The 24,892-nt window shown below is 38.2% G+C and overlaps 1 protein-coding gene across 1 annotated transcript; it reads left to right on the forward strand.

The window, feature by feature from the left end:
* Window positions 1–815: 815 nt before the first annotated feature.
* On the forward strand, window positions 816–23,381 carry LOC149068356 (uncharacterized). The gene is made up of 3 exons (XM_089251931.1): window positions 816–2,822; window positions 21,175–21,228; window positions 21,337–23,381. The coding sequence occupies exons 1-3, from the start codon at window positions 900–902 to the stop codon at window positions 23,260–23,262; spliced, it is 3,903 nt and encodes a 1,300-aa protein (XP_089108057.1). The 5' UTR covers window positions 816–899; the 3' UTR covers window positions 23,263–23,381.
* Window positions 23,382–24,892: the final 1,511 nt, after the last annotated feature.

Genomic DNA, 24,892 nt, shown 5'->3' on the forward strand with positions numbered 1-24,892 from the left:
TTAATTTATTTATGAACTTAATTAATAAATTACACTCTGTCAGATAAATAATATTTCAGAAACTTAAAATACGACCCAAGTAAGTACTTGTTGAAAAATTATCATTGCATTGTTAGAAATATGACTTAATTGAGTATATTACAAGTAAATGAATATGTATGTCTATAAGTAAACAATCACACGAATGAATTTTTAAATTGAAAATAAATAGAAATCAATGACTTTTCCCAGAATGATATGCAAATTATACTGAAATGCCAAGGGAACAACAACTCAGAATGCAGACATTTTACGCAGTTGACTATCATATTTTACATATATTATCAAAGCAGCCACGCTGTTGTAAGCATTTGAGAGCAATGGCTCGAGCGAAAGTGATTCCGGTGAATGGAAGGTATCAAAATAAAAAAAAAAACGCCAACAACCGTGAGGTCCTTCCCTAAAGTGAGTGCAAAGCCCAAGTTGGCACTTTGCTAGACTATCCTCAGGTTCCTACTACTCGAATGATTCAGAATAAGGGGCCGTTCAAGTGTTATGTAAGCAAATTTTTAGCCATTTTTGACCCCCCCCTCCCCCCCGTCAGCGAAATCTCAGTCCTCTATTTTCTTACATTCCATACAAAATTTTCATTTATGTAAGTTGTCATGTTTGACGGTTTATACTAAAAAGACAAGCGTCTGCTTGGTGGCTCTTTTCATGATGATGACTTCATTTTTTTTTCCAGGCGAATAAAGATCGCCATCAAATCCTCCAGAAGAAAATTAGCAGTTTTGCGAATGTGAATGGACCGTTACAGCTCATAGAATAATATCCAGTCAACGGAAAACATATTGTGTAAGAAAACGTCATTTTCTGCTTTCAATTTCATTCTATCTTCTGATATTTTTTAAAATATTGATATGGAAGAGTTATTTACTGCGACAACGACAGCAACAGATACTACAAGTGAAGAAAAAATCCATTCTGGGAAAAAGCAGTTCGAGTGTCTAATTTGTAACAAGAAGTTTGTGCAAAAGACCAATTTGAACCGTCACATGAAGGTTCATAGTGAAGAAAAACCGTATGAATGTGAAGTTTGTGGTAAACGCTTCAAGCATAAGGAGAGTTTTATTCCCCATAAAAGGCGCCATACTGGAGAGAAGCCATATGAGTGCGAATTTTGCGACAAAAGGTTTCCGGATGTGTCCAATTTAATTAATCACAGAATAGTCCACACCAAAGATAAACTTTATGGGTGCCACTTATGCGATAAAAAGTTCGCGACGAGCTATTCATTACGCTTACACAGAAGAGTTCACACTGGAGAGAAACCGCATGAATGTGATTTATGTGGTAAAAGATTTGGGACTGCAGGCATTTTGAAAATTCACAAAAGAAGACACGCAGAAGAAAAGCCACATGAGTGCGAATTTTGTGGCAAAAGATTTTCGGACTTGTCTAATTTAATTAACCACAAAGTGGTCCACACCAAAGAAAAGCCACATGAATGTGACTTATGCGATAAGAAGTTTGCGAGAAAGTTTGCATTGAGCTCGCACAAAAGAGTCCACACCGGAGAAAAACCGTATGACTGTGATGTATGTGGCAAAGGATTTGGGTTTTCACATAGTTTGAGAACTCACAAAAGGGTTCACACTGGAGAAAGGCCATATGAGTGTGATGCTTGTGGTAAAGGATTTAGACAAAAGATAGGTTTAGAAAATCACAAAAGAGTGCATACTGGAGAAAGACCATACGCATGTGAGTTTTGTGGTAAAAAGTTCACAGAAAAGTCTAGTTTAAGGCGTCACAAAAAAGTGCACACTCGAGAAAAACCGCACAAATGTGAGTCTTGCGGTAGAAGTTTTGCAGAAAAACATAATTTACTTAATCACAGTACAGTCCACACTGGTGAAAAACCATATGAGTGTGAATCTTGCGGCAAAATGTTCCGCTCCAAATCGAGTTTAAATGGTCATAAAAAAATCCATACTGGAGAAAAACCATATGAGTGTGGGATTTGCGCTAAGAAGTTTGGGCGTATGTCTGGTCTGAACAGTCACAAGAAAGTCCATGCTGTGGAAAAGCCGTATCAATGTGAGTTTTGTAGAAAAAACTTTTCGAACAGCTATGGATTAAAAAAACACAGAAGAATCCACACCGGGGAAAGGCCGTATAAGTGCGAGTTGTGCAATAAAAGGTTTTCATCTGGTTCCGTCTTGAAAATTCATAAAAGAATCCACACAGGAGAACGGCCGCATGAATGTGAGGTTTGCGGTAAAACATTTTACGATTTTTCAGCAATAGTTAGACATCGAAGAATCCACACTGGAGAAAAACCATATGAGTGTGAACATTGCGGCAAGAAATTTATATGTGTATCTAGTTTAAACAGTCACGCAAAGGTACATACCGAAGAAAAACCATTCGAGTGCGAGTTCTGCGACAAGAAGTTTCGTCGTAACTCCTCATTGAAATCCCACGAAAGAAGTCATAATGAAAAAAACTCATATGAATGTGAAGTTTGCAACAAACGTTTTAAACATCACTCCAGTTTGAAAAGACATGAAATGGTTCACACTGGGGAAAAGCCCCATGCGTGTGAAGTGTGCGGTAAAACATTTTCCCGCAGGTCTGGTTTGAATAATCATGGAAAGTCTCACATGGAAGAAAATTCATACGAGTGTGACATTTGCGAAGAAAAGTTTACGGAAAGCTCCAGTTTCGAAGAGCACAAAAGGGTCCACTCCACAGAAATGCCATATGCGTGTAACTTTTGCGAGAAATCATTCTCAGTTAGCTCCAGCTTGAAGACGCACATGATGGTACATTCGTTGGAGATTGTCCATGACTGAGTATGTTAATTGTGAAAAATTATTTTTGAAATAAAATGAAGTAGAAAACGACTTTTCAAGTAGAGCAGCGGTTCTCAACCTTTTCTAATTCGCGAAGCCCTTTTCAGTATATTATTTACATGGCGGTATCCTTTTGGCTTCTTTTTTTGTTTGTTTATCAAATTTATTGATTTATTTTATTATCCTCGAGTGGTCACGCAGCCGCTGGGAAGTGCACATGGAGCCCCGAGGGCTTCCCGGATCACCGGTTGAGACCCGCTGAAGTAGAGGGAGGGAGTTTACCAGCAACAATTACCCGTAATTCAAAAGCCTTTAGCCTTTAAACGGTTTTTAAAGTTTTCCTGATCCACATTATAACTGCCACATTGGAAATAAACAGCGTGTTAAGACAAACTCCACCTAAAGAACAAGGCCTCTGCACGAAGCTTGTGACGTCACTTAAGAAGACCATTTTATCTATTGCCATTGGATATAACAGGCCGACGCATTCGATATATTTACCTTTTTTTGCCGTATGTCCAATAGCAATAGGAGAAATGGACTTCTTCAGTGACGTTACAAGCTTCGTGCGGAGGCCTTGTTCTGTAGGCGGCTAGTTAAGAACGCGAGATATTTTGGTTGTGATCCAAATAAAGCACATCAGGTTTGACGTGATATCTCGGGATTGCTGCTGTAAGGGTTAATTCATTGAACATAAACGGGGGGGGGGGCGCTAAGCCCAATGTTATTATTATTTTTTTTTACTGTATAAATTTCCTATGGAAGTGTGGGAATCGTTAAGACCGCTTCAAACTGAAAATAGGACTCGCATTTGTAGGAAAAAAAGACTTTTCAACAGTGAAAAATGAAACGAAATTCTTTCTTGGCAAAAAAGCAGGTTTAGAATGAAATTGCGGCGACTGGGATTTCTTGAAACCGAAGTCTCGAGACTTGAATTATCGAGACTCTACTGTATTTACAAAAGAAGATCCTTAGGAAATGTATCTTCTGAAAAAATTCATCTGTTACTTAGGATTTTACTTCCCCCCTTCCCCTGTTACTTCTCAAGAAAGGATTTGATTGTTGAGAAGGGCATTAGTTGCTTTAGCATATGGATGGGTATAATTGGATATTTAATTATAAGGAAGAATCAATGTGCCAAGCCGATGCTTGCAGTTTCATAGTGTTGGTATAACACCTGCTCTATAACTTCTAGAACAGCGTTTTCCAGCCATTTTATACCCGTGACCACCGTTCCCCCGTTTTTTTGGCAATATTTTCTTCTCGCGGCCTCCGTCTTAACCATGGTCCTAAACCTAATACAGGAGAACGGAATATCCCCTACTCATTTATTGAATTGTTTTTTTTCCCGTAGTAAATTTTATCGGGAACAAAAAGTTTTTTCTATAAATAATGTGTTGATCGAAGGGGAGGGGGCGTACTTGGCTGAAAGTAAGGCCCGAGGTATATATGCTATTTAGCGGCGCGAAAGCACACTATTTTCAAGCAAATGTTACCATTTTTGATTGCTCTTTTGCACTGTATATTAGCATGTATAATATACTTACATACTACTACTTCACTAAACACCAACTCTGGTCATATCGCAATTTACTGCCATTAGTGAGAAGGTTGGAAGTGAAGGCGCTGTCTATCGGCGGTCGCCTCGAGTCCGTTAGGGAAAATATCTTATCTATATCCTCCCTTGGGTTCGAACCCGAGACCCTGACAACAACAACTTTCACGATGATAGACGAGCATCGTACCACCATGCCACTCGGGCATACTTACATGCTGTCGAAAATCATTTTACCAGATCTCATCGTGTAGACCCATCTGCATATAGAGATGAGGCCCCCAGGACAAGCCCAAATGTGCCCATGCATTAAGATTGACCGGATTTTGATAAACAGTTCTGCTGGATTCTTGAAGTAGTCACACTATTATCTCAGCATATTTTATTTAGAAGTGCTACTTTTCCTCATTTGAATTTTCTTTCTGTTGCTCCCTTTGGTATGGCTACCTTTTAACTTAATTTTCACCCGTGGCCTTATTAGTTTATACCAGGGCCATATCGGCCCCGGTTGAGACCAACTGATTTAGAACAGTTCTTAGATTAGAATAATGTTCTTCAGCCGTTGGTTCGGCACCGGTCCACGAAACGTTTTGTCCAATTCTTGCAGCTGCTGAATAATTTCAGATTCAATTAACCCCTTTACGATCAGGGATATAGTATTGCGCCCAAACGCCAGTGGAATAAATTCAATCTAGCTGACTTTCTTCAATCTCTTTTTCCCGTAAGGAACAAAGTTGTGTTAGCGTTTTCTCCCATCGCGATCGTGATATCTCAACGAGATAACGATAAACTGAAATAACGATGGTGGTTCTCCTCAGATTTTTTTCTCCTCGTTCTCCACAGCATCCTCCCCCCCCCCCCCCCACACACACATATATAATGTATCTTTCTCAGAACTTATCCTTCTATTATACATATGCTGTACCTAGAAGTGAGAAAGAGTACAAGTAGAAAAAAAAACAAGTAGGTGAGGGCGAAAAAGCAAGGCACTTGTATTAATACTCTTTTATTCAACATATCTACATTGTTCCTCACCACCCTTATTTCTTTTTTTTTTTCTTTCTTTCACTTTCTTATTTTTTAAACGTGGAAAAAGGCAACCAAATTTATCGTCTATACGTCTAATACAGATCATTCAAACTCATCGTCACCAGCTTGAACTCGAAGCGGTCAAATGCTATGCCATCTCTATGTTGGTTTATATTTCTGACTTTACTGTTGGCGGGACTTCTTCGAATTATTTTTCGAATTTACTTTTCGTCTATCTGTGCATTATTTCTCCTATATTTATTTATTTTTCACCGGTCCGCAAATTGATTATCGTTTTTGAGCCGCGCCGCGAAAATTTTCGAATATTTTCACCCTTCAGCAGTTGTGAAAAGGTTCAAGTCCCCTGTTCTAGAACATGGCAAAACAAAATCTTCGATGCAAAACACTGAAAATAATGCTTACGTGAGTCGTAAGGAAAGTGTTTTTCGCTTCTTTTTTTTTTGGGTCGGACGAATATTAAGTGAATTGTAACACTTTGATTTTTGGTTACGTGTCATTTTTCTGACGGTCAGTTACGAGCCAAACACCGAACGAAAGTACATTTCTTCGCCAGTAGCGGGTTGTCACTCTTTGAAAATTAACTGAAGTATTCCATCCCGTTGGAAGCTTAGTTTGGCCTTTTTCTTTCCTTGTAGCTTGATACTATAACCTTGTTATTATGTGTAGCTTACATGCTAGCTTCATTCACTATGTTGGCAAATTTATCGAAAGACTAGCTATAATACCCGGCGCTGCCAGGGTTTTCTTCAATTGCTGAGAGGATTGAAAAAGTGGTAAGCCATTATCTATATATATAAAATTGATTTTCTGTCTGTGTGCGTGTATGTTCTCTTTACAAATCTACAATTTTAGATCGATCGTCGCCACATTTTGCATATATACCAAATGGGAACCGACTTGAACGATAGGCTACTTTAAAATTTCGTCAGAGTAGGACAAATGCCCCAAATGGGCAAAAAACTGGTTTTTTGGGCCTCAACAATCCGAACGTTTACTTTGGTTACCTTGGTTCCCCAGCAACGCGGTTCAGACGATACAATGTTTTGGCCTCTACAATGGTTTGTCACTTCTTTAATGCTGCCAGTATATGTATAATAGTTTATGCCTTTGTAATGGTTTGTCACTTTTTCAGTTCTCTCAGTAATGAGGCTTTTTTAATAGATGCCATAATCAGCATTACTTTCAGGGTAAGGCAAAAGAGGGTCGCCATTGAAATCAGTGTTAAAATTGCCGAGTTTACTGTGGAAATGCGAAAATTTAGTGGGGTTTTCCACTGCATCAATAATTTTAAAAATTGTATTGAATTCTCGATTTTTGAAACATTGATTTCGCTTAGAGATATACGAAGCCCAGGAGATTAGATATGAAGTAATTATCCGGACCCACTTTAGAGTTGGATATTCATGCAATAACATTGATTTCAACTTTTTATTTACATCTTCTCAAGCATGAAAATTAATGTCTCCGCATTGTCTTTTGATATTCAATTGCATAAATTCATATAGTTTAGGTTGTTTTAAAATTAATTATGGCCGTCAATTGTTTTGACGGCCATATGTCCTTACAGAGAATTTTTCTTCTCCTAATGTCTTCAGCGTTATCCTCAAAGGGTAAGCAAGTCCACACATTATAAGCATTTGGAGGGTACAGGTCCGCCTATAAGAGACGCGTACACAATAAGTTCTTTCGATCGTTTCTTGTGGAGTTTTCTTTCATTGCGGTGTTTTGCTTGCTGGCTGTGTCAAATGCACCGTTTATAATGTCGACAAAAGGAAAAATGCTTGAAAAAAATAATAACTGGAAATTTTGGAAGAATTCAAGAAAAATTTTAAATTCATGTCGATCTTGATCCCTGCGGCAACTTCGAAAACTATTAGGGGCCATTCAAGTATTAAGTTAGCAAATGTTTAGCCATTTTTGACCCCTCCCCTCTTGTCAGCAAAACACTGACCCCTTCCCCCCCCGTCAGAAAAATTTCGCCAGCAGCTTATATTTCATATCTTCAAGTAAACGTGGATGATGTTCGCAATGGTCAAACCCCCCTCCCCCTTGCCATCAAAAGTCAGCAAATCAGAAACCCCTTCCGCTCCCTCGTTGCTGACGTTGTACTTGAATGACCCCCTTATCGAGCAGAAAAACAAAATCAAAGACCAAGCTGCTAGTTGCAAGTCATTTACTGCAGGAAACAAGAGAGTCCAAGATGGAAAATTTTCTCTAGTCGAGAAGATTTTGATGCAATTTGTTACCCAATGTCGTACCGCAAAGGTGTTGTTCCAGTAAATTTTATTTCTTTAACGATTTGAAATGTGCGATATATATATATTTCTCCTGAGTTGGAGATGGAACTGAACACATTGAATGTTATGGTATTTTGTAAGCCTGTGTGTGGGGGGGGGGAAGGGGGGAACGTTCCACTGTCACTAGAGAGAGCGTTTCTACGGAGGAAAAAGAGCTGGAAAAGAAGCTCTTCATAGATTAAGTAGCCAACTGTTGCGAGTTTTAGTAGTTTTTTGCGGCTTTAATAATTGGAACTCGCAGATAATTTTTTTTGTTTTTATGTGTTTGTTGGTGAGATTTTGAGGATGACACCTTCCGACCCTTTCCTGCGGCTGAAGTTGGTTTTCTGTGGTTCCCAACTTCAAGGCGCAAATGCGAGCCGATCATCTCCCCGTTAAAAAGTCTCGCCACAGAGAGCAACAGTCCTACAACAATAAATCATTCAATCACAACACTTCACTCATAGTTAGAAAAACTGGTGGCAGATGGCACCGCTACACATAACAAGCATTACAGTGAAACAAAAAACTTCACGTCAGGTTTCACTACACGTACACGCACATTCCCGCATGTACCGATTCGTTGGGGGTTCCGCGGGGGGGGGGGGTGCATGTGTGGTGTAGCAGTAGTAGGTAGGGCCTCCAAAAAATGGCTCGGGGATCCATGATGTTCTTAAGTCAGCCACCTCGTTGGGCAATTTGCCTGTTGTGGCGTTGTATTTGTTAGAAACACAGAGTATTTTTTCGTTGGCTTTAAGAGAGATAGGGCAACAACTTCTTAATTGGAAGTTAGAGCGCAGGGAAAACGAATAAAAATTTAGATTTCATTTCTATTCTGTCACACATACACTGCATTTTCACTCAAAACCGGTACAGTGTAATTTTTGAACGCCTTTTGAGCATTTTTTAAATTGGAATCATACCTCTACCATGGACGTTTGATGAGATAAAGACTGCGCTAGCACTTACAGGACACCCTGTATAATTATTTTATAGAGTAAACGCATCCAGAACATGAAGTAAAAATGTAAACAGATGTGGAAATCAGGACCGTCTTAAGAGCACCATGGGCCCCCGGGCTAAGTGGTTTTTTCTGAGGCCCTACCAGGTAAATTATAGAAAATTTCAACCAAATCTCATTTTTGTGAGGGCCCCTCTTCTCTTAACGCGCCTGGGCCGTGCGCGGGTAGGGCCATGTGTTAAGACGGCCCTGGTAATATTCTGGTAGCAGTCTTTTTCCAGGGAAATGGGGGAAAAAATTTGAATCAATTGATAAGAAACAAAATACTGTATACGGAATACCCTCGAAACGAACTCATTCTGGAAATCTTTTCGAACTTGAGGATACAAAAAAAGCTATTTGTGGTATTTTAGAAAGTTTTGGATAGTTTTTTTGTTCCATAACTGGCAGTTTTGTCGTACTTTAGCGTTTGTTTGGCGGTAACTTGCAATGTCCCGTATTTACGAATACAAGTTTCCGTATTTTTCCCTCGAAAAATATGGTCATCGGAGAGAATAGGCACTTGATAAACCCCGTGACGTCAAACGAGTTTACATTGTGAAGTGCGCGCGCATGGCACACTCACGCCGCGGCATCACTCCGGAATCTCGTTTTTGCCGTTAGCGTTTAATTAAATTTTAGCTTCTTATTAGACATCGGTTAATAAAATTAACAACCCTAATTGATAAATTAACTTGTATGTTAATCGTTTTACGATGCTTTCAACTTCATGCAGTGAAGGTGAGTCTTTTCTTTTTTTCTGTCGAAAATGGGGAAATTTTCTTTTTCCCGCATGTTCTTTTCCACACGCATTTCAATTCGCGTGTGCTGCCATCTTTTAGTTGCGATATAAAAATGAGGCTCTTCAAATCGACGTCATAAGCATCATCAGCATCACTCCTGAGGGACACACACTGGATGATCCCCATAGAGATCAATGTTAAAATTGCCGATTTTAGCGTAGAAATGCGGAAATTTAGTGGGGTTTTCCGCCACATCAATAATTTTAAAAATTGAATTGAATCTTTGGTTTTCGAAATTTTGAGCTCGCTTTGAGATACGAAGCCTAGAAAATCAAATATAAAATAACGAGCCAGACCCACTTTTCATGTGGATATTCATGCAATAACATTGATTTCAAATCTTTATTTATACCTGAAAATGAGAATTAATGTCATATATTATGCAATTGCATCAATCCATATAGTTTAGGATGTTTTTAAATTAATTATGGGCCTATAAATTACATTGAAGAACGGCAGCTTTATTAATCAAGCATTTTTTGAAGGAAAAAAAGGCAGATCGATAACTTGAAGTTAAAAAAAAGATTCAAAATTTCTAGCTCCCATTAAAAAGAAGAAAAAACGATTCATTTCTTCTCTTTCGTTTCATGTTTCTTTAATAGCACAAGAAGTATCCATATTGGTTATCTTGTATGTCCCTCAAAATATCACGTGATCCAAAAAGCCTCATACTTAATGTGACCATACGTCCCGTATTTCCCGGGACAGTCCCGATATTTTCTGTTTTTTTTGGCAAAAGTGTCCCGGTTTTTCCCGTATTTTACACGAAGCCAACTTGAATTTTTATTCTTTATTGAAGTCAAAGATTGACATTATTTTTCAACTCATAAATTATTTTACGATAATTACAACTATATATGAGAATATTGATCTCCCACATTTGCCTTGAACGTTTGTCTTTCGTGGAATACATTGTAATCCACTGCAATTTGCATCATTTCCCGCCATTGTGATTTTTCCGTAATTTCAACAATATTTGGTAACTTTGTTTGGTTTTGGCGATGTCCCGTATTTCCCGTATTTGGAAACGCAATGTCCCGTATTTCTCTTGAGGAAATATGGTCAGCCTATTCATACTTCAACGTTTTCGCGTAGGGTATGATACGTGTGACCATACTTCCCGTATTTCCCGGGACAGTCCCGGTTTTTTTTTCTGTTTTTCTAGCTGTCCCGACTTCTTTGAAATTATTGCCAAAAATTATGGATGCAAAGTTGCCAGCTCGTGCTGAAATCACAGGAAAGTCACCAATCACGAAAGAAACAATATTAGAAACAATGAAAATTCAGGAAAAATATTTTTGAAGTCCCACGCTCCTGTGTCATTTCCATCATATCTAGGCTGACCATATTTACTCAACGGGCTTAATAACAGCGATAATTACAAACGTAGTTATCGTAATATAATTTGTGAGTGTAAAAGATAATTTCAATCGTTGATTAGAAGTTGAAAACGAAGAACAAGAAACTCTAGTTGGCTTCATTGGAAATACGTGAAAAACCGGGACTTTTTTTCAAAAAAAGAGTCTTTGAGAGTTTTTAACTTCTAATCAACGATTAAAATTATCTTTTACACTCACAAATTATATTATGATAATTATGACTACAAATAATGCCTCACATATTTGTTTTTTATTTTAATTCACTGCGATTTGAAGTGGAGCTTCATTTTCCGTGATCGGCGACTTTTGTGTGATTTTAGTACGAGTTGGCAATTTTGCATACTCTGGCCATAATTTTTGGCAATAATTGGCAATATCCCGTATTTTGAAGCCCAGTATCCCGTTGAGTAAATATGGTCAGCCTAGATATGATGGAAATGACACAGGAGCGTAGGACTTCAAAAATATTTTTCCTGAATTTTCATTGTTCCAGCCCAAAAGGCTGCCGTTCTTCTTAAATTGTTTCTGAATTTTCATTGTTCTAGAATTGTTTCTTCTACTTTTTCCTAAAATTGTATATGAATTTTAATAATTTTTTAGGGCGCGGTAGCCCAGGTCAATAAGATACTCGCCTAAAGTATCAAAGGATACTTAGAGGAGTCGCGAGTTCGATACTCGATTCACCCTTATGAGATCAGAAACTTTTCTGACACGGATACAGCAAAAACGGTGACATGACTACAGAAAAAGATTGCTACAGCAGTGAATGCCACATTGGAGGGTTCGCGTACCACCCTCTCGGTGAGTATAAAAAAAAAAGGCTGCCGTTCGGAATCGGCATTAAATTGTAGGATCCCGTCTAATTAACCCTCGTGGGCAGAAATCGACCGTGGCGCGACTAAAATGATCATTGTGAAACTGGTTCACGGACGTATTGAAGACCTTGGCAGCTTAAATAGTGGCATGAGTGCCTTCGCTGAGTGTAGGCTCAGCTGACAGTCTCTCCATCACATCTGTGCCGATTAGAAAACATTAGTGCGCAAAGCGCAATTTTTAATAGGCCATATTAGAAAAATGCTTGAATTTCATTTTCCGTCTGTTTTTTTTGGCTAGAAAAGGAAAATGGATTCAGCAAAGTCGTTAGAACAAAATTACAATTCTGTGCTGAGATGGCAAAATGTAATAAGTCACTTTTTCAAAATTTCACGAGGGCAAATTTGTAAACAATATTTTGTAAAAATGTGATACAGTGACTTTTTGACTTATTGCAATTTGCCTCCGTTGGTTCCCTATGAACCGAAAAAGATGGACGAAATTTTTTCACCTTCCAAAATTTTGGTCGAACGAGACTCAGTCGAACTCAGTTTTTTTGGGAAAAGTGACTTGTGGCATTTTGCCTTATAACCACAAAATTTTAGACCGATCATCGCCAAATTTTGCATATATGTATTAAATTGGGTCCGACTTGAACGATGGGCTACTTTAAAAGTTCGCCAGATCTGAGGAAATGCCTGAAATTTTTATTATTTCCAAATTAGTTTTTTTTTTTTTTTTTGTGTAAAAGATTATGGTTTGATTGAGAAATGTCAGTTGTAGCTTCCAAAATATGCATTCTTATAATGATAAAAATTGCAAAAAGTGGTAGCAAGCAGTTTTATTAATTTTCTTCTCTTCATGCGGATAAAAGTAGTAACGAGAGAGTAGCCACACAAATGAATCACAATTGAAAAGTTCAACCTTCCACATCGTTTTCAACAATAATACATGTATCAAGGATATAGGTTCGTGTTGTAGCCCTACTATGAATTTAAAAAAAAAACTAAAATGCGTGTGAAAATTTTTTTAAATATTTGTTGGAATCATTCATTCCAGAGAAATCATGTACGCAGTGACAAAACTGTTCGTGCGAACATAATAATGATTCATTATCAGGATTTCAAGCTCATCGGAAAATACACTCATGTCCATAAATTAAGGATAATTCAGAATCACACGGAAACCGAAATCTAAAGTAAAAATTTCACCTGTAGAATTATCACACACATCTGCAAGAATGATATGCAAATTTCAGCCACCAGATGATGCCGAGAGTGTAGGGGGGGGGGGGTATATAAGGAATGGTGGCAAAGAAGTGAAATTGTTCACAAGAGTTCTGTAAGGCGCTCAGTGCCATAAGCGAATAGTTATGACACAGAGGACGCATGTGGGTGATTTTTTACGTGGTAGAATTATCGGCCGTCTGGAATGTGGGCGCACTCAGATGGAAGTATCCGAGGAACTTGGAATTGCCCAAAGTGTCATCTCTAGGCTTTGGCAACGATTCCAAGATAACGGAAATGTCAGTAGACGTTACAGTACTGGTCGCCCCCCGTGTTACAACGCCGAATGAAGCCCGGTATTTGGCAGTAACTGCCAAAAGAAGCAGACGGAGCCCAGCATCCGACCTGTCTCGTCAGCTATCTGCAGCCACGGGTACCATAGTTTCAAGGCAAACCGTGTACAGACGTTTGGGAGATATTGGTCTATATGCTCGCAGGCCTGTCAGATGTGTTCCGCTCACGGCAACTTACTGTCGGCAGCGATTAGCCTGGAGTAGAGAACATGCAATGTGGACATCGTCACAGCGGGCTAGTGTGATGTTTTACGACGAGGTTTAGCTTGCAGTCTGATTCACGTCGGACTTTCATATGGAGAACGCCAGGTACCCGTTACCACCAAGACAACATCATTGAACGACACCGCTACGGTGGTGCAGCATTGCTCGTTTGGGGTGGAATTATACTGGGTTCCAGAACAGATCAGCATGTTCAAACCGGAACCATGAAAGCCCAAATTTATCGGGACATCATTCTGGAACAACATGTACGTTTGTTTAGGGGTGCCATGGGCGCAGAATTTGTGTTTATGGATGACAACGCCCGTCCTCACCGAGCAAACATCGTAAACGAATGCCTCGAATCTGAGGATATAACCCGTATGGAATGGCCAGCATTCTCACCTGACTTGAATCCGATAGAGCATGTGTGGGACATGCTTGGCCGACGAGTTGCAGCCCGTCAACCACCTCCTACATGTGTACCGGAACTTCGGAGAGCATTGCTTGCTGAGTGGAGTGATCTTCCCCAAGATCAGATCGGTAATTTGATACCCAGCATGCCTAGGCGTTGTACGGACTGTTTTTCATCGCATGGGAGACATACAATGTATTAACCATCATACCAACCATGCAATAGTAAGTTTTTGTAAAGGAGATATTTTTTACAATTGCTCCAGGGAGCAAAAATCGTAGTTTTTATGGATGGTATCATACACACACCATCGTTTTTGTTCTTTATCTTTTGTTTAATAAATGGGCTTTATGAATAAGTAACGTTTGTTTTGTTTCTGAACCTTTATTTGCCGGAGCTGGCATTATCCTTAATTTATGGACATGAGTGTATAAATAATCAGATTTTCAAATACGAAAATTATCAATTTGTTGACTTCAATTTCGATACGGTGAAAATCTGATATTTCGTTGGATGACAAGCTACCTTCAAGTGGCTTTTTGGTTCATAATGTGGCCACTCTCTCGCAGGCGAACGAAGCAACGTGCGTGTTGGCTTAAACACAACACAATATTTCACATAACAGTCCGTACTATATTTCATATACAGGGCGCATAGGTAACACGGGGCATATGGCATTTTACTGGCGAACCATTGGTCCTAGGGGCATACTTCCAGATGGAAAAAGTACCCGAATAATGTGTAGTACTCAGATATTTAATTCATGTTACATAGTTATTAAAATGAAAATGTTAACTTTTTATGCGGACACCCTGTGCCCCAAAACACAATTGGAAAGTTTTGTTTCCTGGGGGTGTACCACCTTCTGATTCTTAATAACCAATCATCCATACGTAAGAATCGGTTCGTAAGAATCACGTTAAGAATCGAGCTCCGAATGCAACCACGATGTGATTGTTAAAAGTTATTCTTAAGGTCACGTGACGATGGACAGTCCGATAAATTTCCCTTTTGGGGAATTTCGCCATTGGCCAATCAGCGCCCAGCTAAAAATTAACAACAGCTTGTTGTTGACAAGATAAGGAGGAAAAGAAATTTTAGAGCGACGCTAGCCTGAAAAAATGGCGGAGATTATTTCAGCAAATGTGAATACGGTTTTGAAGAAATGATAAATACATAATATTTTTTTAACATGTTACAGTAAAAAACAAACATATCCATACTTAATCATCCGATATGATTCGAATCAAAGATTCATCCCACGTTCACTGGGATGGATCCCTGCCACCCTCCATGAAGAGGGGCTATGCTATATATGTTATGGTGAAAGTGATAAAGAGCTGCGGTTATTATATAAATAATCACCGGCGATTTCGGTAAGTTTGATAAATTTTGCTCATATACCGTGAATCTATCACATTTGTAGGTCATTATGCATAATTGTCAAACCATGGTTAATGCGATAAATGAATCATCGTTGTGTTTACATTATGTATGTAAGTGAAGCTAACATTACAAGAGTAACAATAATTTTTATAATATGCTTCATGTTTCTTTAAATTAATTGTCATGGCGAAATGAACGTGGTACTGTACATGTATTGCATAGCTGCTTCGTGGCCAAATAAAAATAATATATAGTGATCAGATAATACACCAATATTAAAAATGGTCATCGCTTCTGTAATGTTGGCTTTTTCACGTACACCAAAGTATGTGAAAAAAACAAACGCAGCAGCAGGTTAATAATGATTTTTAATTTATGTACAATTATATTTCGGCCGATTGAAGCTTTATCTCACATATTTTGTGGGCGAAATTCAATTTTCTCTCAAGTTTTAAACTAATAAAAAATTTCAAATCATATATGATTTGAATTTAATAATTCCATAATATGAGTTATATTATGTTCCCATAATATGAAAAAAATTGTGTTTACGACTCATCGATCATGATATTTATGGATTGAAAATTTGAGAATTATGCATAATCACTGGTAAATGTGATAAATGTAGCAAAATTTATCAAACTTTATTGAAATAATCCGATATTTTATCACTATTATCAACATATATGTGCTGTATATAGACTCTAACACTGATTTCAACTCTCCCACACAACCTTCAGATAACTTTTCGATAACTTAAAAAGTCTGACGAATTCCTTATTTTGAAATAAAAATGCATTGTTAATTTTTTTTTTCCATTTTTTAAAATATGAATCGCAGAAAACTTCTATTAAAGAAAGAATTATCTCGCATAGAAGAAAAAAAATGTTTACTAAGAATCAAGCTAAGAAGTGGGTAGCCTTGGTTCTTAACTCGATTCTTAACTATGGAACAAAAACGATTCTTAGTTAAGAATGTGGTAGCAAAGTTCTCTCTCGATTCTTAACTAAAGATCAAATCCATAGTTAAGAAGCGGATTCTTATTAAGAATCAGAAGGTGGTACATCCCCTGGTCTCCGACAAAAAAATTCAACGTGTCTAAGTTCAAATTTTCACTGAGATATTCCAAGAAAGTTGGAAAAAAACAGCATTAAATGAGGGGAAACCATTTTACCCGCATTTAATGCTGTTTTTTCCCAAATTTCTTCAAGTTTTCGAATTCGCATTTATCTCGGTGAATATTGCACTTAGAAACGTGAAATTATTTTAGTTGGCATCGGGAAAGATAGAGCAACAACTTCTTGATTGGGTTCTTTGGCACACGGGGATGGTATAAAGAGTTGTTTTTATTTTTATTTTAGAGCTATACAACCCCTTACAACATGAATGACATATCTGAGTTGGACACGTGATTTGGATACTTTTTCCAGTTGGGTATGTCTTTTAGACTAATGGCTCACCAGTAAAGTGCCATATGCCCTGTTACCCATGCAGCCTCCAAATACACGTAAAAAAATAGCTTGAGACGAAATACAGTCAACTCTCATTGTAACAAATACCATTACAACGGGAGAAATATCGTTTTAACGAAAACTTTTCTAATTCCCCGGGTAGGTTTAATAGGAACAATATAAAAATCTGGAATTCCTTTGTAAGTGATTTCTCCGATCTCTTGGAGTTCCGGTCTAATGGGGTTTGACCAAAGCGTATTAATAAAGGGTCTTTAATACGCTTTGGGTTTAACTGTATTTCCCCCAAAAAAAATCTGACAGTAAAAATGTTTCCAGTAAAGTAATTGAACTTCGGCAATTTGATCTGAAAACAGTCCTTTTTATAATAATTATGCCCTTTTCACTTTTATAAATTTAGGAAGGAAACAAAAGGAAGAAAGGGTGAGGAGAAAAAGAAAAATGGCCAAGACGGGCTCGGTTGTGCGTAAATGCCTCGAAATTCCACTTGTGCGCAAGGGGATTCGTGCCTCACTCTCAGTTTTATGACAAAATTTCACATTTATGAGACGTATGACTACGGGCACGAGATTAATCTCTATATATATAGCTTTCAATATTAAAATATTTCAATTATACGAAGCACAATTTCAATTATTTGACATTTTCATTTTGATTCGAACTCTCCAAATCTTTGACATTTAGACATCATTTCAAACGATCAAATCCACGTAGTTTTTGCAGATTGTGAAAACGCGTCGCTGAATTGGTTTTGCATGCGTATTATCAACACTAAAAACCATAAATTTTAGGTTGACAGATACAAAGAGATGCATTGAGCGGGTTATGGACATTTCAAAGTGAAGACTTACGTGAGCATTTATTGCACATCAGCAGATGCAGTGAGTCTCTAATAAACGGATTTAAATTGCTTTAAATGTAGTCATACGCCTTTTTAGAATTTTTTTTCTAATGTCCACAACATTGTTCTTGCAGGATAGGAAAATTGCATTGAAATTATTTAGGATGCTGTAGGCCAGTAGTAGGGCAGTTAAAAGGAAGCATTACAGTATCGATTAAAAAAACTTCAACGATGTGGTGTCAATCTTGGAGGAAGTCCCGATACAGGGGCGGCTCGAGCTTACCTGCCGCCCGGGTGCGAAGCCTCATATGCCGCCCCAACTGGCGACCCTGCCAGGAGGCTGATAGGGATTCGGTGAAGGGCACCTGGAGATAAACCTGATTTTTTTTCAGAAGAAAGCCGCACATAATTGTTTACCATGCAAAATGTACGTGACCATACGTCCCGCTTTCGAAGTAGAAAATTTTTTGTTCTAAAATTATTTCACCTTTCTTAATAAATGCCAGATAACGTAATCCTTGAAAGAGCACTTATTTTTGTGATCCATCATCACTTATCCTGTGAAGATGATATTTAACGGGATAATTTTTACTAAGAAAATTTTTTCAAAGGTGTTTCTGGTATTCCAGGGGCCGGACAAGTGAAAAACCAAAATTTTCCTTTGCCTTCATTTGACTATTGTAGATCAAATTCTGAGTGAGGGTATGGGCCCCTAGGCTGGGATCTTTCGCAGGCGTCCTCCCAGTCAGATTTCTCGCGGCCCCTTCTATAGTTAATTCATAGCCTGAAAAAGCCAAAAAATTATGAGAATTATCCCGGGCTCTTGTAGGGGCCATGGGTGAGGGAACCAAAATGGCCCTTGTAATAGCGTACAGGGGTGGCGCTTGGCCACGCGACCCATTGCGGCCACACGAGGCACCGCTTGCTAAATCCGGGGTGAATGGGTAAAAAAAAATTCAATTTGCCAAAAAAAACAAAACTGTCGGCTCTGGAGGGGCACAAAAATGTTTTGTTAGGAATTGTTTGGTTAATTGTGAGGGAGGGGCATGACCTTCTAAGGGTAGGGCTGACAGGGCTCCAGCTTGAGGCCCGGGACAAAATCCTTATAACTTTTCTTTTCTCACTCTTTAAATTAACTGTAGAAGGGGCCCCGTGGAAAATCTGGCATGGGCCCTACGAATGATTCCCTGACGCAGGAGGTAGGGGCTATGGAGGGAGGAATAGGTAGGAGGTGCAAAAAATAAGTCCCACACGGGTACAGATTTTGTCTCGAGCCGCCCAGATAGCTTCCATTCTTGCTTCTGGTATTACGATCAGAGGCCTTGTCTATATTCTCAACGTTTCCGTTGTCGAGGTGTAGTAGGACTCAAAAGCGTGATGTCGCGAATTTTTACTGTGTTCAATTTTGTTGTCTTAAGTAAAGTCTACGCTGCCGCCCCTTACAACATGCCTCCCGGGTGCGCCGCACCCCTTGCACCCTCGCTTAAGCCGCCCCTGTCCCAATACATTATCAAAGCAATGTAGTTTTAAAAAATTTTAAATTTCGCGGGTATTTTTTCCCATGTATCTGATGGATTTGATCTCTTGGAGTTCGTTATAGCTGAATTCGACTTTATTTCTTTTCAGCAGAGGCAATGGATTGGCACCCCCCCTTTCAAAATTCATAAAAAATACCCCAGAGCAATCATTCTCTATTCGATTTTTATAAATATATTCCCCATCAGACCACTCAGTGCTGGCTGAAGATAGCTTTGTGCTAAACTAGATGGCTATCCGTCTGTAATTGCATGAAAACGATTGGTTTTTTACAAGCTTTCATTTTTCACCCATCTACTTCTTGGATTACATTTACTACCAGCAATCAAAAAAATGTCAATCAATGGTCAACAAATCTTTGTCTGTTTTCTTTATGGCAGCTCTCTTTGAATGAAAAGTCTTCGAACACACACAATTTTCTGTCTTTATAGTTATTCCATTTTGCTTAAACCTCTTCTATAGTTTGTGTCAGGGCCTACTATCACCTCCAAGTCGTAAAACCACCGAGATTACATGAACCACTTTTTTTATTTCCTTCATCCTCATGTTAATGTTACTTGAATGGGGAAAAATTACGAAAAATATATTCTATGCATTTTGTTTGAAATTAAATTTTTTTAGTCACTCTGACTAAAAAAAAAAATTAATGTCACAAATTTCTTCGTGGCCCCCGTATCAGTAGCCGTGGCTCCCTTGGAATATCCTAGGGCCCCCCTGGGGCCATATGGCTCCCGGTTGAGAACCACTGGTTTAAACCATGTCGATGAATACCCTAAAACAAGCGCAATCTTTTTATGGGCAGTTATTGTATATTATTAGTTATTAGGTTTTATTTCGTGATACATGCTCGTATTTTGTGAGTAAGTTTTTCGTGTAAGTTTAGTTATATTTATTTCATATACGTATTTTTTAAGGGCATTATTTTTTCAGCTATCTTGTTGGACAATTAGTCTGTTGTTGTCTGTGTTTGTGTTTTTATTTGTATAGTATTGTGAAGTACAAATTAGTAAAAACAAGATATAAATAAATAAATAAAAAGTAAAAATAATGAAAAGTAAAATAAATAAGTAAAAACACAAAAATGAGTAAGTATAAAAACTATTTACATGCGCAACAAATAAAAGATTTGAGTTAACACGTTCAAACAAAGAACGAAAATTACAGAATACACGGGGGAAAACGGTAGATACTGCAGTGATACCCCTCGGCTAACAAAAATAATTCGTTGCGGAATCATGTTTGTAAGCTTAAACGTTTCCTCATAGGTTTCTACGGAAAATCCTTTAATTCGTTCCAGGTGTTGCTCAAAATTAAAAGATAGGTTTTTAAAAAACCAAACCAGTGTTATAAAAATATGTTACTCTCTTTTCTATGACGCTCACCCGGCAAGTGTGAGGACGTGGGTTCGGATCCCCGCAAGGGCAGTTGAATTTTCTCTCTTTCCCAAAATTCATCTTCCCACTAGCCAGCTGTTAAAAACCTTTGTATGGATAGCAGAGAATGACATCATCCTCGGATAGTAGAACCTTGAACGAAGATTGTATCTCTTTATGAACGAAGACACTACACAAGGGAGCAGATGTTGTTACAAAAGACCCTCGCTAGCGTTGGCACTGTATCTTCTATGGCTAGGTTCAGAGACACTAAGTCGCAAAATTCAAGTGCTTTCGTGGCAATCACAACACCGTGATCGCCAAATGATGAATGAGTTATCTATTTTTTGTTTTTAAACGTGTTACTGGCTGGTTAAATGGAAGGGGGAAAAAAAAGGTTGAAAAACATAAACTTTAAGGTTATTTCGTGACTAACGTATCAAACGTGTATTTGTGCATCCGGTTTTCCATCTGCCAGAGGGTCCTTTTTTCCCATTCGGTCCATTTTTCTATCAATATATTCTACATCGAATTTTCATTTTCCTTATCAAAGTTTAAGTCTCCATGTTTGACAGTTTATACTAACAAGACAAGTGTCTTGAGATTTTATCGTGAAACTGGTTAGTAGCCCTTTTTCTGATGATGTTTTTAATTTTTCTTCCAGGCAAATGAAGATCGTCATCAAATTCTCCAGCAGAAAATTAGCAGTTCTGTTAACGTGAATGGACCGTTACAGCTCATAGAACAATATTGGGTCAAATAATAAGATATTGTGGTAGAATTTCGTTCTATCTTTGATATTCATTAAAACATTGATATGGAGGAGTTATCTACAGTGACAACAACCGCAACAGAAACTGCAGGTGAAGACAAAATCCACTCCGGGAGAAAGCAGTTTGAGTGCCTGATTTGTAACAAGAAGTTTGGGCAAAATTCCAATTTGAACCGTCACATGAAGGTTCATAGTGAGGAAAAACCGTATGAATGTGAAGTTTGTGGTAAACGCTTCAAGCATAAGGAGAGTTTTATTCCCCATAAAAGGCGCCATACTGGAGAGAAGCCATATGAGTGCGAATTTTGCAACAAAAGGTTTCCGGATGTGTCCAATTTAATTAATCATAAAATTGTTCACACCGAAGAAAAGCCATATGCGTGCGACTTATGCGATAAGAAGTTCCGGAGAAGCACTTCATTACGCTCGCACAGAAGAGTTCATACTGGAGAAAAACCGCATGAATGTGATTTATGTGGTAAAAGATTTGGGACTGCGGACATTTTGAAAATTCATAAAAGAAGACACGTGGAAGAAAAGCCACATGAGTGCGAATTTTGTGAAAAAAGATTTTCGGACCTGTCCAATTTAATTAACCACAAAGTGATCCACACCAAAGAAAAACCACATGAATGTGACTTATGCAAAAAGAGGTTTGCGAGAAAGTTTGAATTGGGCATGCACAAAAGAGTTCACACTGGAGAAAAACCGTATGACTGTGATGTATGTGGCAAAAGATTTGGGTTTTCGCATAATTTGACAGCTCACAAAAGGGTTCACTCTGGAGAAAAGCCGTATGAGTGTGATGCTTGTGGTAAAAAATTTAAACAAAAGATAGGTTTAGAAAGACACAAAAGAGTGCATACTGGAGAAAAACCTTACAAATGTGAGTTTTGTGATAAAATATTTACAGAACAATCTGGTTTAAAGCGTCACCAAAAAGTGCACACTCGAGAAAAACCGCACAAATGTGATTCTTGTGGTAAAAATTTCGCAGAAAAACAGCATCTATATGATCACAGAAGGATCCACACTGGCGAAAAACCATATGAGTGTGAAACTTGTGGCAAAACGTTTAGCACCAAATCTACTTTGAATGGTCATAAAAAAATCCATACTGGAGAAAAACCATATGAATGTATGATTTGCGCTAAAAAGTTTGTGCGTATGTTTGAGCTAAACAGTCACAAAAAAGTTCACTCTGCAGAAAAGCCGTATGAGTGTGAGTTTTGTAGAAAGAGATTCTCAAGTAACGATGGATTAAGAGGGCACAGAAGAGTTCATACCGGAGAAAAGCCGTATAAGTGCGAGTTCTGTAATAAAATGTTTTCGTTTCATTCTGTTTTCAAAACTCACAGAAGACTCCACACCGGAGAACGGCCACACGAATGTGAGGTTTGCGGTAAAACATTTTACGATTACTCTCACATAATTAGACACAGAAAACTCCACACTGGAGAAAAACCCTATGACTGCGAACATTGCGGTAAAAAATTTATATGTAGGTCAAGTTTAAAAAGTCACACAAAGGTACACACCGGAGAGAGACTATTTGAATGTGAGTTGTGCGGCAAAAAGTACTACCATATCTCTTCATTAAAAACCCACAAAAGATCACACCGCGAAGAGAACTCATATGAATGTGAAGTTTGTAACATAAGTTTTAAGGAGAACTCTGATTTGGACAGACATAAAATGGTTCACACTGGAAAAAAGACGCATGTTTGTGAAGTTTGCGGTAAAAGTTTTTGTCGCCAGTCTGATTTGAATAACCATGGAAAGTCTCACACCGAAGAAAATTCGTACGAGAGTGACATGTGCAAAGAAAAGTTTCCGGAAAGCTCTAGTCTCAAAGAGCACAGAAAAATACACTCAATAGAAATGCCATATAAGTGTGAAAATTGCGGGAAATCATTTTCAGTTAGCTCCAGCTTGAAAACGCATATGATGATACACTTGTTCAAGAGTGTCCATGACTGAGTACGTTTACTGTGAAAGATTGTTTTCGAAATGATGTCAATTTTGAAGATACCTTTGTGAAATGGGTCTTGGAAAACTTTTTCCTTCTAAAAAACGTTTGTCTACCCCGAACGGGTTCTTTGTCGCTTTTGGGATGCTCTGCAAATGCTCTTATCTAACAATATAGGGTTTTTTGTAAGCTCAAACATGCAAAAGTATAGATAGATGATAATTTTTTTTCTAAGATAACATGAAATGAATAGACTTTCTGAATATTAAGAAGCGTTGAACTTGACGGATATTTTTTTTTTTTCAAAGTTCACCTCGGCATATTATCCAGATTAAGGGATAAACCCTTTGAGGGGCGATTTTTATTCTCTACAATTTTTAATGAAATCGCTTGATAAATATAACGTCTGAGCCAATGTGAAGTATGGTGAGAAATTTATTTTTTATATCACTGAGGAAAAATATGGGAGGTGGTTTTTAGTGGCGTTGGTGTTACTTCCGGACCTGTATATCATGATAGTGATGAATTTTCAAGATGTTAGTTTCACATCAAAAGGATATAGTGATCTATCATTCAGGAATCTATCATTTCATTGAAACATATCAATAAAAAATGGAAATTTTCAAAATCTTTCAGGTTAAAAAATATAATGACAAAAAAATGTAGTGTTTATTCTGATTCTATTTTGTACGATTTTGTAATAACCAGTACCGAATATAAAAATAAACTAATGAAGTACAAAAACTCTTTTGAGTATCTAGAAATATTCATTAAAAATTTGCATACAAAACCCATTCATATTGTTGCGCCGTCGGCGGCTCGTCGAACTTCTGTCACCAGATTGTCCCCCTGCGCGGATATCTCGGGTTCTTCTTCGCCATGGACTTGAGGATGGGTGAAAACTCACAGAGACAAGGATTTGAGAACAAAAAAATGCTTTTTATTGACGTCAACCAGAAGTCCTGCTCAAAATACAGCAGCCTTCCAAACGTACACTGGTGTAAGAAATTAAGAGAATTTGCAGACTTGGTCGATTATCTCTAGAACTACTGTACCGATTTTAATGAAATTTGATATGTACATACATTAATACAATACAAAACAAATAACCATTCAATAATTATAATACACACGCATAATCGTGCGTAACACTCATTGGAGTCGGAAGGTATGAAACAGCGGTTGCAGAATAAACAAAAAAATGGGTTAAAACGGAATATGGTCCGCTGTTACAGATATACGTGTCTCGCAGCGTGATTTCATACTTGAAATAGGGCAGTTTATCATTTCCTGGGAAATTGGTTCCACTCGTTCAGCAACGCTTTTTTCATTCCCTGGATGGTTCCCGGAGGGGGGTTGCGAGTTGCAATTGCCCTCCCCAGAGCGTCCCAGACATGCTCTATAGGGTTAAGGTCTGGAGATTTCGCGAATATCTTCACTCTTTAGAAAATCGTCGAGCAGAAGAGCTCTATGTGGCCTCGCGTTATCGTCCATTAAAATGAACTCAGGGCCAACTGCACCCCTGAAAAGGCGAACATAGGGCTCCAACACACCTCACACCAGCCACAGTGCCTCTTTCAAAGACATGGAGAAGTGTGCGGCCATCCAACATGATGCCTGACCAGACCATTAAACCTCCTC

This window comes from Pholcus phalangioides, unplaced genomic scaffold, assembly GCF_987345545.1.
Source record: "Pholcus phalangioides strain wild (caught in Gottingen) unplaced genomic scaffold, Ppha-v1.0 ptg000027l_1, whole genome shotgun sequence".
Classification (NCBI taxonomy): domain Eukaryota; kingdom Metazoa; phylum Arthropoda; class Arachnida; order Araneae; family Pholcidae; genus Pholcus; species Pholcus phalangioides.

Excerpts from the sequence above, each read along its gene's own strand:
- LOC149068356 (XM_089251931.1), top strand. The coding sequence starts at position 900 with ATGGAAGAGTTATTTACTGCGACAACGACAGCAACAGATACTACAAGT. Across the intron at positions 2,823-21,174 it reads TGGTACATTCGTTGGAGATT|GCAAATGAAGATCGTCATCA; the intron begins GTCCATGACTGA and ends TTTTTCTTCCAG. Across the intron at positions 21,229-21,336 it reads AAATTAGCAGTTCTGTTAAC|TTATCTACAGTGACAACAAC; the intron begins GTGAATGGACCG and ends GATATGGAGGAG.